Raw genomic sequence first — 14,595 nt, 5'->3', positions numbered from 1 at the left:
GGAATAATAATGCTTTGTATTCGTCAAATTTGCAAGCCCAGTTTTTTGGCAAACAGAATAAGTTAAAAGGAAAAAATATACTTGAAAGGGAACAAAATAGCTGACCTTGCAGTTGTTCTTATTATTATTAGAGTTGTGGGGTGATGTGGGACCCAAAACAAAGAGGAAATAAAGCCAATGTCAACAGAACATGATCATGTTACTCACAAACATTTGCATTTGTTTTATGGTGAGGCCTTACGATTATGCAGAGATACAGCAGAGAAAATGGACAGTTTAAAGTACAGTAGGTATATATAGGGCCACTGACAATATAGGGAAGACAAATATAAGCGTAGTCACTGTTTATGTGTTGTTATATATACAGACATTCAGTTGCCAGTTTATGAGGCACATAATCAGGGAGTAAATCCTACATTCATGAAGGTCTTATGGTTATGTCTGCATTTAAATGGACAGATTATTTTCTTTCTCTGTCATATGATTTTCATCTATGCTTTTCTTTATAGTGTAGTTTCTCCCCCAAATAGCCCAATTTTTCTCAAATAGCTACGGGCTATTTCTAATAAAGCACTCCTGTCCTGTGATGCGCGACCAGCTAATGTTATTCCCTACACATATCTACATTTTAATACCCTGTTTTATTGCCCACTGCCTGTTTAACAGTTTTATACATCTACACGAGTATCATTGTCCACCTGGTAGAAATTTAATGACAGTGACACACAAATGACAGTAGGGAAATTCTACCCTGCCCGCTACTTCATGCACTGCAGGCCGGTGTCCTGTTTTGCATTTACTTGCCATCAGGTATCGGGTTGACAGGCCTGCAGGACACACAGCAGCTGGTGGTGACAGATCACCTGCCTTGGACAGGCTGACAAACATTTTCCGATCATTTAACTCCCACTTCTCCCATCATTACGTTGTATTCTAATTCACCTGATTGAGAGCAGGCAAGAACTTTATATAAAATTAAAGCTGCAAGCAGCATTGAAGGGCCCTCGCAAATGTGCGCGTGTCGGGGCGTGTCTGCAGCCGCGGGCGTGGCCACGCGGTTTGGTCGAGGCTGCTTGAATTTTTGTGACATCTGCACGGAAGCCTTCACAGAAGCCAGACGTACATCAGGCCTATCGCTCCAAAGTTTCATATAAATCTGACGATCTTTGTCACGAGAGACTGAGATCCTGTCGTCTGCGGCTGTTGCCATGACCGTGAGGATATGAGGGCACGTAGATGTCCGTTAATCCTAAACTGTCATCCAGCATTTGACGTGTGGAAGAATTAGTCAGTCAGTAAGAATGTACACAAAACACATATAATTCAAAGAACTTATGTGTTCATGTGATCAGATACTATAAGATGTTCCCTTATTAGTGTTGCAGTAGAGTAACACACACTGAAAACACATTTTTAACTCCTTCCAAAGAGGTTTACATCCATTAGAAAGCCAGTATTGCCCTGTGGTGGCAGATGAAATAAGTGCAGAATAAATGTTGCTATTTCAAGTGATTTTTGAGCCAAAATTGTTTTTTTTTACCATGCATGTAGTTACACTGAAAGAAGAAAGATTGTCAAAGAAGCATCTTGGAGGATTTAAAAGGTTAAAATGCCCACAATTCAGGTCGGTGTAGTTTGTCTGTTTGGACGGGCATGGAGCCTCTTTTTAGACACATAATTAAATAATAATAATAATAATATTTCTGTTGGTTTTAGGACATTGCCCCAAGAGACTTTTTTTTAGGTCGTGGCATTGGCCATATACACAGTGAATTTGAAACATCTAGGTGAAACACTGTGCGGGGGCTGCTTCGTTAAAATTTTGAAGAAATATTATAGGTGGCGCCGTTGAGCCGTTTCAGCAAATCCTAACCTATAAAACAGATCAGATTATTAATTTTAGGCCTCTTGATATGTGTGGCTGGTTTGGTGAGGTTTGAATCATGCCTGGCCGTTTTACAGCAATCTCCAGTTTCATGGCGAAGGAAGCGTGGCCCCAGGGACAGCGTTTCACGAACCCTCACGAGCTTGGTACCGTAGCATCATCAAAGTCTTGGGAAGGTTTTCACCCAATTTGAGGTGTCTGCGGTTAACCTGCTGGGAGATAGATGTCCGAGAGTAAAACGTTACACTTCCTCCCGCCAATAGGTGGCGCTATGACTATCGTTCAAAATTGTCCTGCACAGCTGTTCAGACCCGGATTGTCATTAAACACAGGAAATTTGGTAAAGATAGGAGCTTGTGTGACCGAGTTATGGGTGACCGAAGTTTCATGGCGAAGGGTCGAACTTCCAGCCAAAAATCACCAAATTTTGACACTTTATGCAAAATACTGGACGCCCTGTTCATTTCCCACTATGGGTCCTTGAGACTTTTTTGTGCGTCTGGATGTCATACACGTGTTCACCAAATTGCATGTTTCTAGCTCAAAGTAGTGTGAGGGGCTGCTGTTTAGGGGGCGCTATAGAGCCATTTCTGCACGCCCATATGTGACACCCATAAAATATCGCATTTTTTCGCCACTCCTGAAATGTTTGCACATTTTGGTGAGTTTTCGAGTATCCCTTGCGCCCCATTTCCCCTGCAAAGATTGCAAATAATATTAATAATAATAATAATACGGTGACGTACAATAGGTCCTCACCGAGTGATGCTCACTCGGTGCTCGGGCCCTAATAATAATTATCGTTAGATTTGCCGCTTCGAGTAGAGAGGAGGAAGAGGAGGAAGAGGAGGAGGAGGAGGAGGAGCTTTCCTGTGGATTAAAGCGTCTCAGTCTGCACTGCAGACAGGGAGAGTGAGGACGGTCCGCACAGACAGAGGAAACAGAAATGTCCACCGGCTGAGGCGCAAAATGAGGGGACTTGTTTTAATCTACATTTGGCTCTGTGGAGATTTACGACTTGTTCTTATCGCTGCTTTGAAGGACGCACCGACTCTTGGATGTGCAAACACTCCCAGACTTCTGAGCCAAGGTAACGTTCACTTGTCACGACTTCTTCCAGCATCACCGTGAATGATTCTGCAGTGTTTTTAGATGGAGATGTCGGTGTGGACGTTCAGAAACATCAGTAACAGAGTTGATCCTGTCCTCCAGTCCTTATTAAGCAGGCTAAGATCTAGTTCAGTGTAGACGACCCAACTTGTGATGTTACTGCACAATACAGGCATTGAAGTGGTTCAGTCTGACTCCCACAAAAATCCCCCCAGGTGGAAAAAAAGATAATGTGTCCCATCTTTCTTCCTCAGGAATAATCAGAGGTGCATTTGAATATCAAGTCCATCAGAACCACTGCGTGTTCTCCTACCACGATGACTCTGAGGAGATGTATGTTGGTGGGACTGATTTTGTGTTAAAACTTGATGTGGATGACTACCATATTATTGAGGTGAGTGTTTCTGCACTGTATATTTTGTTGTGTTCTCTTCATGAAGTTGTCTAAAGGTTTATTTGGTGGCCTCCCAGCTTGCTTGGAGTCTGTGTTGCAGCTGGGGTGATAATTAGACACTGCACTGAAACAGATGGCCCCCCACCAGCCCTTTGTTATACACAGAAGTCTGTCTGTCTGGCTGCGCCCACTGACTGATATGGGCTTTGCAAAGCCGCCTAATATGTAGGTGGCTTTGAAAGGGTCACAAACAGACGCTGATGACATACTAAAGTTTTTATTATAAAGAATCCAGGAAAGTCAAGATAATGCAGCCATAAACAAGCAGATTTTTGGTAATCATTTCTGCATGAATTAATGAATATTTGTCTTATAATCATTGACTGCTTTTTCCAACAAATTAGATCGACTGTGGACTCTGTTCTGACCATAAGAAAGACGTGGATCTTCATTCCACTAATGGCCATTAGTCTGTGGCAGAAGTAGCTTAAGCCATTTGGGCAGAAGACATTATCTTGAGTGGAATAGCTTTTGCCAAAGAAAGTAAACCTGAGAAAGATAACCTAAGATGGGTTTCAGATGTTTCATTTTTATTCATCGCCAAGCTATTTCAAATATTGTGTTATCATCTGGTGTTTGGGTGGAGCTGTGCAACATACTTTAACTGACAAGGACTATTTGAAATGTTCTATTTCTATTCCTAATGTCTCATTTCCAACTATCTTCAATTGAAAACCTTGTTAATTTGTGTATTGTCTGATGTCCCCTACAGAAGTTTCCTCTGAAAACAACAGAACAACAACAGTGCCAAGAGGTTAGTGACTATCGAACGATGATTTATGTGATCAAAAATGACTTTTCAACAAGTTTGAATGAAACACAGAATCAGTCCTGCGTGATGACTTGTCAGTAACAGCCGCTGTATTGCAGGGCACCTGTGAAAATGTCATCACTGTCATTGAGAAGTTTCAGGACAGCCTGTTTGTCTGTGGCACTAATGGACACAAGCCACAGTGCTGGAAGCTTGTGAGTGTTTGCATACATCACTGAAGAAACTCTACACTTAATGTCACATCTGTGTGACATACTGCAGTTTTTGTGGTTAGTTAATTTCAGGGGCAGCAGCAGTGCGAAGCTGTGTGAAGTATGGAGCTTTTTGATGGCTGTGATAAACCTTAATTAACATCCTGTATGTAGTTTCAGGAGGGCGTTTGGTGTTTTGAGAACCGTTAAAGTGACCACCACAATATTTATCTTTCTGTGGTCCTACAGTTTTCTTCAGTCAACAACCAATCTCATGAAATAATGGAGAGTTACGAGGGGACAGGCATCTCTCCGTTCTGGTACACACACAACTCCCTATCTCTCACTGTAGGTATGTTAAACACAGCTTGTGCAGACTGTTTTTGAAGGTTTAAATGTGACTCAGAGCTCCAGGCTTATGTAACCATAACAACGTGTGTGATAACAGAGTTGGCAAGCAAGTGCATTTTCATAGAAATATACTCAATAATTGAACATCTTTGCGAGTGTCATTTCATGTGATCTCTTTCTGCTATTTTTAGAGGGGGATCTATATTCAGCAGCACCTATGGATACTGATGGAAGTTCATTGCAATTCAGAAGGAAAGCAGGCAGCAGAACTAATGTGTGGATGTATGACAACTGGGTTTCAGGTGGGTTAATGACTAAAGTCGATTTACAGTGCAGGCTGAATACTATGCTGTAAGTCCATTAGTGTTGTAATGTGACAACACATCAAATTAAATACAAAAAGACTTAATGGAAAGGGAAAATTAATTGCATTCTTGATCTCGCATGAAAATGATACACGTTTGGTTTCCTTTTAATATGAGTCAGGACAGCTTGTCCTGAAACCATTCAACCATTAATTCACAATGTTCTCTCTACTCCACTTACTCTCTGCTTACGCTTTGCTTTCGCGTGCAAAGCTTTTTCATCACATGAGGCTTGCTGGCACCATGTGTACTGTAAACAGTAAAACAGTTTGATAAACATGTCCTCCTCGTCCTCCTCTTCACAGAGCCCACGTTCATCTCTGCGTCCTGGGTGAAGCAGAGGGACAACCCCGAGAACGAGAAAATTTATATCTTTTTCCGTGAGAAGAACTCTAATCACAACCCAGAGGCTGATCCCTGGATATCTAGGGTTGCCAGAGTTTGTAAGGTACACCGGACACTGGAGTAGACTCAGCTTACGTCAGCAGAGCTCTCGTCTGTCTACACTGCGACAGTAAAGTCCTCAAAACCTCCTCAGCTCCACTTCAGCAATTGAGGTAGCAGCCATTCAAAACTTTTATATAAAAGGCTGATTCTACTTATATTGATTCCAGGAGGTAGATCATATGAACAATGTTCAATCAAATTGGCTAGTGAGAGGGCGTGGCCATGAGGATGCCAATATGAGTCAGGCAATGACTCAGTCTGTCGCTCGGCTCAGACTAAGGGTGGGCCATACCATGTAATTTGGAGATGATCTAATATAAAGGGGGCCAAAAACTTTGAAATTGTGACTTTACACATGACTGGAAACAGAACAACCCCAACTGAACAAAGGTGATACTCCATGCTTTCATCGGATTTATCATGTAGTACAAAAATTAATATATTTTGTATGACATGATCACTCACAATTCCCTTCTTGCTCTACTTTCTATCAGAATAAACGGAAATTGAATTGTGGGACACTTCAGCAAAGTTTGATGTTAATGTTCTATGAGAGTGTCGCCTGTTGCATCCCGTCCCGAATTTGTCAGGCAACTGAGGTGAAAGGCCAACATCTGTTCAACCAGTGTTGTTGGCTTTAGTCTTTGATAATTCCAGGAAACATGGTTACAGTCAGCCGCTATTTACTTTTCCATCAGTACAGTATGACATGTCTATGTTCCCTCCTGGGGCTCAGGCTGTCGTCATGGATAATATGATGATGTGATTATTGTCACTGTGATACAAAAAACAAAGGAACATACAATACCAGGATTTGCCCACGTCATACATAATATTAAAGTAAATAACCAGATTATTGTTGTAGTGCCACCATCTGCTGCATCTCATATTCACCACCTGTACTGACAAATCAGACTTCCTCTTTCTCAGTTAACTCAGCTGTTATTTCAGTGAAATACAGTCTCTCCACTACCTTTTTGACATCTGTACAGAACAAGACATGCCCTGAAAGGTGTTTTATTGCAGATATCATGGCCTATACGACAACAGTCCTATCAAATAACCCTTAGTTGATGATTTTCAGTTTGCAACAAAAGTGAAAGAGCGTCTTGCTGGTGTAATTTATTGATTTTATTTTGCAGGTAGATGAAGGTGGATCAAAACGATTTTTCCAGAACATGTGGACGTCTTTCCTAAAGGCCCGGCTCGTCTGTGGGTTTCCTGAGGCGTCACTCTATTTCAATCATCTCCAAGATGTTTATGTGATGCATGCTGAGGACTGGCGTGACACCAGAGTCTATGCCATTTTCATAAGCAGCTGGTTAGACCCTTTGCCTTGCTTTATTGTTGGCAACTAAGCAACAACAAGAGGAACATGATGACTTGGTGGCACATTATCACTCTCACTTAAAATTAAAAGCTCAGCATTTTGAAGTGTTTTTGCCATAGAGACAAAACTGACCCAGACCTAAGATGATTTCACTCCCTACTACCCTTAAGTCTCACATTAGGAGATGCACACATTTTCTTGATTGCACTTTGTGTACTTAAAGGTGCTCCAGCAATTTAATATTACATTTCTATGTAGTTGGGGACTCACAAAAGAGGCACATTTTAAAAAGGATTTTAAAGCATAGAGCATAGAGAACCTGACTTTTAGTCCTTAGTATGGATAAAATAGTATTGCTTAAAGTTTTGCTTCTACTACTCAACCAATCCTCTGTAAAGTTTGCATGGGTGTTGCATCTGAACAGGAAATTGAATACTTATTTGTTAGTATAATGGGGGATTTGCCACATTCTCTGTAAGATGCACAAAGTTTTATTGATGAATGTGATATGTTCTTTTTGTGAGTACTACACCCAATTTGGCCAGTCTGTTAGAAGTTACTCAGTTATTTGGTGCTGTATGCCAAAATGTCTTGTAACCAGTCATTACTTTTAACATCATCTGCAAACAAGATGAAGTAATGGGATAAAATCATAATCCCCAACCACCACCCTAGCTGAGGCAATAACTAACAAACAGACAAAAACAGTACATCTCATGCTAACTTCTGTTACCTTATTTCTTTTCTAGGAACTCCACAGCCGTGTGCATCTATTCAGTAGGAATGATTGAAGAAATATTTGAGAACTCAACCTTCAAGGGCTACGACAATGACATTCCCAAGCCAAGGCCAGGAACGGTACGGACTTGTTCTGTTGCTATGCTGCTATGAGGAGACATAGTACTTCCTCAAAGGGTTTTGTTTTTGTTTCCAGTCCACTTACGCATTTTGACTTCACACACATGGTGGGTAGTCTACCATATATCACATGTCCATGATTAAGACTGTAGGTTTAAAAAAATAAAACACGCCATGTTACATAAGTGGGTGGAAAAACTGCGTCTACTTTCCGTCTGTGGATATATATGGCAGTGTGTTTTTTTTTTTTTTTTCAAATGAAGTCTATTTGAGTTCAACCCTGTAGTTGAGAAACTAAAGGGCCCCTAAAACAGACTTGCTGAATTTCCTTTCATTGTTGTTAACAGTGCACTGACTCAGGAACAATCAACAATTGAGGAACTTGTTCTTGTTGCTATGTCGTGCAAAGAAAAACACTCCCTGCCTTCCATCTACAGTATTCAGCTTGTAGCTTGAGGAAATGTTTGTTTCTGATTTGTTTGCACTCACCTTCGGATGCCTTTGGTTTTGTATGCCTAAAGACGTTGCTTCAGCATTCAGTTTATGTTCCTGTTTACTTATATTATTTGCTTCTGTGTATTTTTCAGTGTGTAAAGAACAGTAGGAGCCTGCCTCTGGCCACTGTCAGTATGGTGAAGGATTACCCAGAAATGACCGACTGGGTCCACTCCGTGCATTATGCAGCTCCGTTTTATGTAAGCAGCAACAACTACACCAAGATTTCTGTGGACCGCGTCCAGGCTGCAGACGGGCACATGTACAACATTCTGCTTCTTGCCACTGGTATGTTCTAGCTGGGGTAAATTACACTGTTCAAGATGTATATAGTCTTTGTTGCTTTGTTTTGCTATTTCTGTCAGGTGCATTACCCTGTTGATCTGACTTGTAACCATGCATTGTCTATAATCTCTGCCAGGAACAATGGGCTCAAAATACACCCTGCAGTATCACTCCCAAATAAAAACGTTTCAAATTTCTCTTTGTGGGCTGCTCCAACAGATTCTGGGAAGATCCATAAAGTCTTAGAGGCTGGGTCAGAACCTTTCATCATCTCTGAAACCCAACTCTACAGCCATTCTCCCATGCAATCAATGAAACTTGACTCCAGAAAGGTACAGCTCATTTAGAATGCGAATAATTTAAAATGTTGTTGTGTTGTCAGTAATGTTTTCATCACCCTCTGCTCTTAGGTGGCTTTTTTAACATGAATGAAATTTGACTTATTACAATTTTAGATTTTAATGCTGCACTAATCAATATTTGTATATTAATTGGATCAATGGGACATGGATATGGGACTTGTGTGTCAGGAAGCCAGAAAGACGGCTCCAAATGCTAATGTTGCTTCATGTATACTTGTGTTAATAGACAGTTATTTGCTTGCATGCTTCAGATAACTACTTTGCAGATCTGAAAATCTATAACTGCAGATTTGAAGTGAAATTGTATTTCTGTTTCCCTTGGCTCAGAAAAAGTTAGTGGTGGGTTTTTCTGAGAAAATATCAACCATGGACCTCCAGAGGTGTCAGGATTACAACAACTCCTGTGCAGACTGTGTTCTGGCCCGGGATCCGTACTGTGCCTGGACGAAGTTTGGATGCATCCCGACTGTCCCGTAAGTTTGGACAACGTTGACACCAAGCATCTTTGGTAGACTTGTGATATACTGCCCAAAGTCTTAACATATTATGCTCAGCAATATTGAAATACAGAAGCTGGTCTATGCATGTTCTTTTAATTTCTGCCAAATATAGGTTTAATGTTTAAAAACATTTTGAAACGTAAACTTGCTCCAAAATAAAACGGGGCATCAGAGCATTCGGCAAAGACGATCATCTCACAAAAGAAAATTAACTTGATGGACCGTGTTTTGTTTTTATTTACAGTGGAGGCATCCAAAATATCATGGATGGGAATATAAGTGTGTGCTCTGCATCAGAAAGAGGTAACAAATGATGATAATCATACCGCACACTCAAAACGTTGGGATCGCATCTTTATTTCATCTTTTTACTCTTTTAGAGCAAAAGAAAGTACAACGGACCAAACGGGGGACAATTTCACCATCTCCAGTGGATTTGGGGGCAGTTCACTCAGTCCCCCTGGGTGTCCCTTTCTATCTGTCTTGTCCTATTGACTCTTATCATGCTGTCTACACCTGGGAGCACGGAGGCCAGAGCAGCCCTTGTTTGCAAATGCAGTCTAACTGCCTGCACCTCATCCCTGCCATGGCGCAAGAGAACTATGGCAACTATGAGTGTGTTTCCAAAGAGAAAGACTACACCAAAGTAGTGAGAAATTATCAGCTTACAAAGCAAATTATCCCAGATACAAGGAAGGACACTGAGAGAAGCAACACCTCTTTCAAAATGAATGATGCATCAGATGTTGTGCCACAGATAGTATGGCTCAACCTGGGACTGGCTGTAGCAGTGTTGTGGATTCTCAGATAGGGGATGAACAAATAACTATTTAAACATTATGTGATTCTTTGTTTGAAAATGTGTTTTGTTGTGCTAAACCTTCAGTTTGGAAATTTCTAATCTTGCCAGGACACAGGAAGCACTAAAGGAAATCCACTTCAACACCAATGATGACTGCAATAGTTCAGGCAGGAACTCTCCTATAGTGAGTGGTCACATCGCTGCGTTTGGCAGAAAAGTTAGTTTTAGAGGAAGGTGTTGTGGCCAAGTTTATTTTCAAAGACAAGCCAGAACAGGAAGAGTTGGTATAATGGCGGGAACAGCATGACTGGCAGTGGCGCAGAGCTTGAATGATCTGAAGGGCTTTGCTGGTGTTTCAGTTTGGTTTGTTCAACTCCCCCACCCACTGTCATAATAGTCAGTGGTCAGAGAGGCATTCAGAAAATGTGCACTGAAAAATGTTTTGCTGCAGAACAGAAACTGTGTAGCATCTCAAATAATAAGCACCTTGTTACTTTTGCACATTAATTTAGTCAATAAATGCACATTGTTTTAATTATATATTTATATACATAGATTATTAATATCGGTGTGAGCAATGGATATTAGTCCCACATTGCACTTGACATAGAACAGATGTGAGATGTCTGTTGAAGGGGATAATTTTGTCTCCGTTCGTACGTCATTAAAGCAAGACTCTGTAACTTTCAACAGAAGCAAAAGTAAAGAAAAGTAAGAACTAACTCAGTAATAGCAATATCTGGCTACGGTTTGTTTACATTAGCTAACATTTAGCAACCAAAAGTGACCAATAGCTCATGTCATATTTTGATTTATGCAGATTCCAAAAAGAAAAAAGACTATTTTCTTCAAAAGTTACATAGTCTTGCTTTAAACAATTATTTGTTAAATGTCTAACAACGTATAATTAACAATTATATTTATTAATTATGTAGACAGCATTTTCAGACTTAATTTTCTAAACTTTTTTCATGTAAAAGAAAATTGCTATATTTTATTATCCAAGTATAAAATAGAATGAAGCTGTTCACAGAAGTCAGCCATACCTCTCTAGTCAAAGGTGGTTTCAAGAAAGTAATTAATTCCTCTTTAGCACAGTAGGTCATCCCTACATCAGTAAACCACGTGCAGTCTGGTCAGAGTACAGACAACAACTAAGCATCTTTAGCTTAATCAGTCTTATTCCTGGATCTAAAATCTCAACCCTGCTAATGATGGACTAAGGGAGTACATCTTGCTTACACAAGGAGAAGAAAATACTGCAGCTCTTTGGACATCACTCCACAGGCACTCGGTGAAAATCCTGGATTTTCATCAGATTTTCTTTCAGATTAAGTAAATGGCTTCAAGTAAATGAGTTCTTCTTCTGTGTGAGTTTCTTTCATCTTAGATCCAAGACAAACATCCTGCTTACACACCTATGTAGCCCATTCAAATCTGATTTCTATTGTCATACTTCTAAACTCAAAATAAATTCACTGCTGACTTTTTCTGTAAAAAAAACTCCTTGGGTTCAATGAAACAGGCTGTAAAACACAACATGACATATAAGCACCCCATAAAAATGTTATACAGAACATGCAAGCAAATAATTGACTATTTGCACACCCAGCAGTCGTAAAATAAACCGTTGTGGTTGTAGTGTCATTGTAAGAACATCATGAACAGGGGAAAAAACTGAAGGAGTCATCTTGGTATGTTTGTGACCAAACCCTGCTGTTACTATGTTGGGTTGTGCGGATTGCTTGTCATCCTCAGTTTAAGAAAATGTTTTTTAAAACACAGCAGTGACTTAAAATAGTTTATATTTTGGTAATGTATATTTTTGTTAGTTGTTTTCATTTGAGGATATGACACAGACTTTTGACAGTGGAGAAAGAAGCGACTCTATGTTCAAACTGATGTTTTGTTTCCCCAGCAGCACTGCATGAATACAAATGACCCGGTTACTGTAGCCTACATGTGTCTTGTTGTCGGATCACTTTAATGAAGATCGTGGACTCTCTGGCTTAAGCCGGAGCTGACACACCTGACCTGAGACACATGACCTGACAGCTAATTGCCTCGTGTGGTTAAGACGGTTTTGAGGATTTGTGGTCAACATTAACACATAACTTGTTTGGGGTGTCTATGAGCCAGTACTTGGGCGTTCCTGTTTAATCAAATTCAGATCCTCTCTGCTCAAGCTGTGAAATAAAAACAAAGATGTGGTCTTTTGGCAACCTTGTGTTTGGCTTTATATTGTATAACTACTTATTACTCGTGTGATATTCTCTCGAGGCACTTTAAACATCAACTTCAGCAGCTCTGAGTATGGATGGCGCCACACAGCAATCTCAACAGAGATATGGATGGCCATGAACTCTGCTGTGCTCTGATATGAGCGTAAGTAGGCCTTGATCCTCAGAAGACCTGTGCCACAATTTACTGCTCCATGTTTTTCCTGTTATGCGTCTTTAACAGGACAACCGGAGATTGTGGAATGAAAACAAACAAACACAAATCATTTCCAATCTAGGAAAGGAAGCCAAAGCCATGGTTAATGACTGGAACCCCACCCTGTGGATAAAAAACAAACATCTTCAAAACACATTTAATAGGCATAGAAAATGAACGTCATCCAAAAATATGTTTAATATTTGTATGGGCGTGCTGTATTTTTCCTATGGGTTTGTTACAGGATCAAGGATTATACAGATTTTGTGTGTAGTTGAAGTGTTTTGACAGCAGGAGTCACTGTTGTCTAACAGGACTCTTGTTCACAGTCCCAACCTTCACCTTAAACTGAACCAAAACTTAAACCTACCCTCAAACCAAGCCTTAAAAGATAGTTTCACATTTGTTCAAGTGTGGTAATATGGGGCTTCTGCAGCCTGAGTTAGTGAAATCAGGTGAGTCTTCCAAAGTTATTGTGAAGGTGATCAGAATAAGTGCAAGTGTTAATTTATAAGATTCAATAACTATATCAGATACTCACACTAAGAAATAAACAATAGGAGTGGAAATGTTATTACCCACTTACAATGAAAACTTAAATGCTTTTAACTTTGATAAATTGCAGTTGAATTAACAAAACAATTCCTTGTCCCCGTGCTCTTACATTCACAAACACACACACCATCAAATACACAGGAAAGATAACAGCGTCAAATTATCGTCAAATATTAAATGTATGAAAAAGAAGGACCAGAGTCACGTGAGAAGGTTACGTGTTTGGTTAAGTCTTTGGTTTCATGAGCTTTTCTCTTATTACTTGATGGTGTGTGTTGCACATTTATTGCGCATTGTTGCGTCCAGAGGCAGACAGAGGTCATACCGCTGCACAGCACACGGTGGCAGTGTTGGAGCAGGAAACAAGGCTCCTCCGACCCTAACGCTGACATGACGCCAATATGGCTCCATCATATAAGGAACTACCATCACTTATAATGTCTATTTAAACATTACAGGCTTAAAGTCATAGGCAGCCACATAAATCTAAAACAAAGTCAACGGGAAGAAAATAAAAATATTCATGATATAGCCAATGCGGTTGAGAATATTTGTGGTTAAGGGGATTAAGAATAGGCCAAACAATTTGGTAATTTACCTTAAATTGTCTTCCTATGCCACTTCCTGTTACAACATGTTCATTAAAGCTTGCAAACCAGTTCAGGTGTTACATATAACGCCGTTGCAATGAAATGTCATCAAATTAACTGCACTCTGGTTTGGGATTTGGGTTTTTTTTCTCCCATTAGACTCCTCTGAATTCAGCCTCTGTTCAGTGTTTTTGTTTGCTCTTTTGCAGTTTGTTTGTTTTTTGAATGATTAAAGAAGAGATCACGTGTTATGCGTCTGCCTGGTACTCGCAGCATCCCTAAATCTAAAAATCCGTCAGTGCGTTTGAGAAACTCTTGTCTGAGTCCTCAGAATAAAGAATAAAGACAATAAGCTGCAGACAAACCGAATGAGGTCAAAGATTAGACTTGGGTCGGGGTCATAAATTAAACATCGGATCCTAAATTATGAATTTTCTTTGAGGGTGGAGGACCCCGAGCTTCTGTATCTTTAATAGTGAGGAGAGAGATGGGAGAGGCTGCGCGTTCACGGCTGCTTTTCTCGCTCCGCGGCGGCGGGAACGCGCATTGGATCCCACACTCGCTGGAGAGGAAAAAAGCGCCGTCCGACCGCAACAGAGACTCACCGGGGAAAAATGTTCCCTCCGCCGCTCTTCATCAACGCTGTCGATGTCTGCAAAAGTCAAGAGAAAGTGAAGGGATCGACAACACACGAGGACTTGAGTTTTTTCGACCATTAAACTTGTTACAGAGGATTGTAAACTCCGAGAGTCAGTAATAAGACACAGCAATTGAAGTTAACATTGGACAGGTAAGATGTTTTAGTGG

The 14,595-nt window shown here is 40.4% G+C and overlaps 1 protein-coding gene across 1 annotated transcript; it reads left to right on the top strand.

The window, feature by feature from the left end:
* Positions 1 to 2,849: 2,849 nt before the first annotated feature.
* Positions 2,850 to 11,564, top strand: sema7a (semaphorin 7A (JohnMiltonHagen blood group)). The gene is made up of 14 exons (XM_070830667.1): positions 2,850 to 2,975; positions 3,250 to 3,389; positions 4,162 to 4,203; positions 4,320 to 4,415; positions 4,662 to 4,764; positions 4,955 to 5,065; positions 5,434 to 5,576; positions 6,718 to 6,896; positions 7,655 to 7,763; positions 8,351 to 8,546; positions 8,763 to 8,875; positions 9,233 to 9,378; positions 9,650 to 9,708; positions 9,786 to 11,564. The coding sequence occupies exons 1-14, from the start codon at positions 2,855 to 2,857 to the stop codon at positions 10,214 to 10,216; spliced, it is 1,989 nt and encodes a 662-aa protein (XP_070686768.1). The 5' UTR covers positions 2,850 to 2,854; the 3' UTR covers positions 10,217 to 11,564.
* Positions 11,565 to 14,595: the final 3,031 nt, after the last annotated feature.

This window comes from Pempheris klunzingeri, chromosome 5 (genome assembly GCF_042242105.1).
Source record: "Pempheris klunzingeri isolate RE-2024b chromosome 5, fPemKlu1.hap1, whole genome shotgun sequence".
NCBI lineage: Eukaryota > Metazoa > Chordata > Actinopteri > Acropomatiformes > Pempheridae > Pempheris > Pempheris klunzingeri.
Note: the sequence above shows the minus strand (reverse complement) of the source record. Positions and strands in the feature narration are given on the sequence as shown.

Coding starts and splice junctions, on each gene's coding strand:
- sema7a (XM_070830667.1), top strand. CDS start 2,855: ATGAGGGGACTTGTTTTAATCTACATTTGGCTCTGTGGAGATTTACGA. Junction 4,204..4,319: donor AACAACAACAGTGCCAAGAG/GTTAGTGACTAT, acceptor GCTGTATTGCAG/GGCACCTGTGAAAATGTCAT. Junction 4,765..4,954: donor CTCCCTATCTCTCACTGTAG/GTATGTTAAACA, acceptor TGCTATTTTTAG/AGGGGGATCTATATTCAGCA.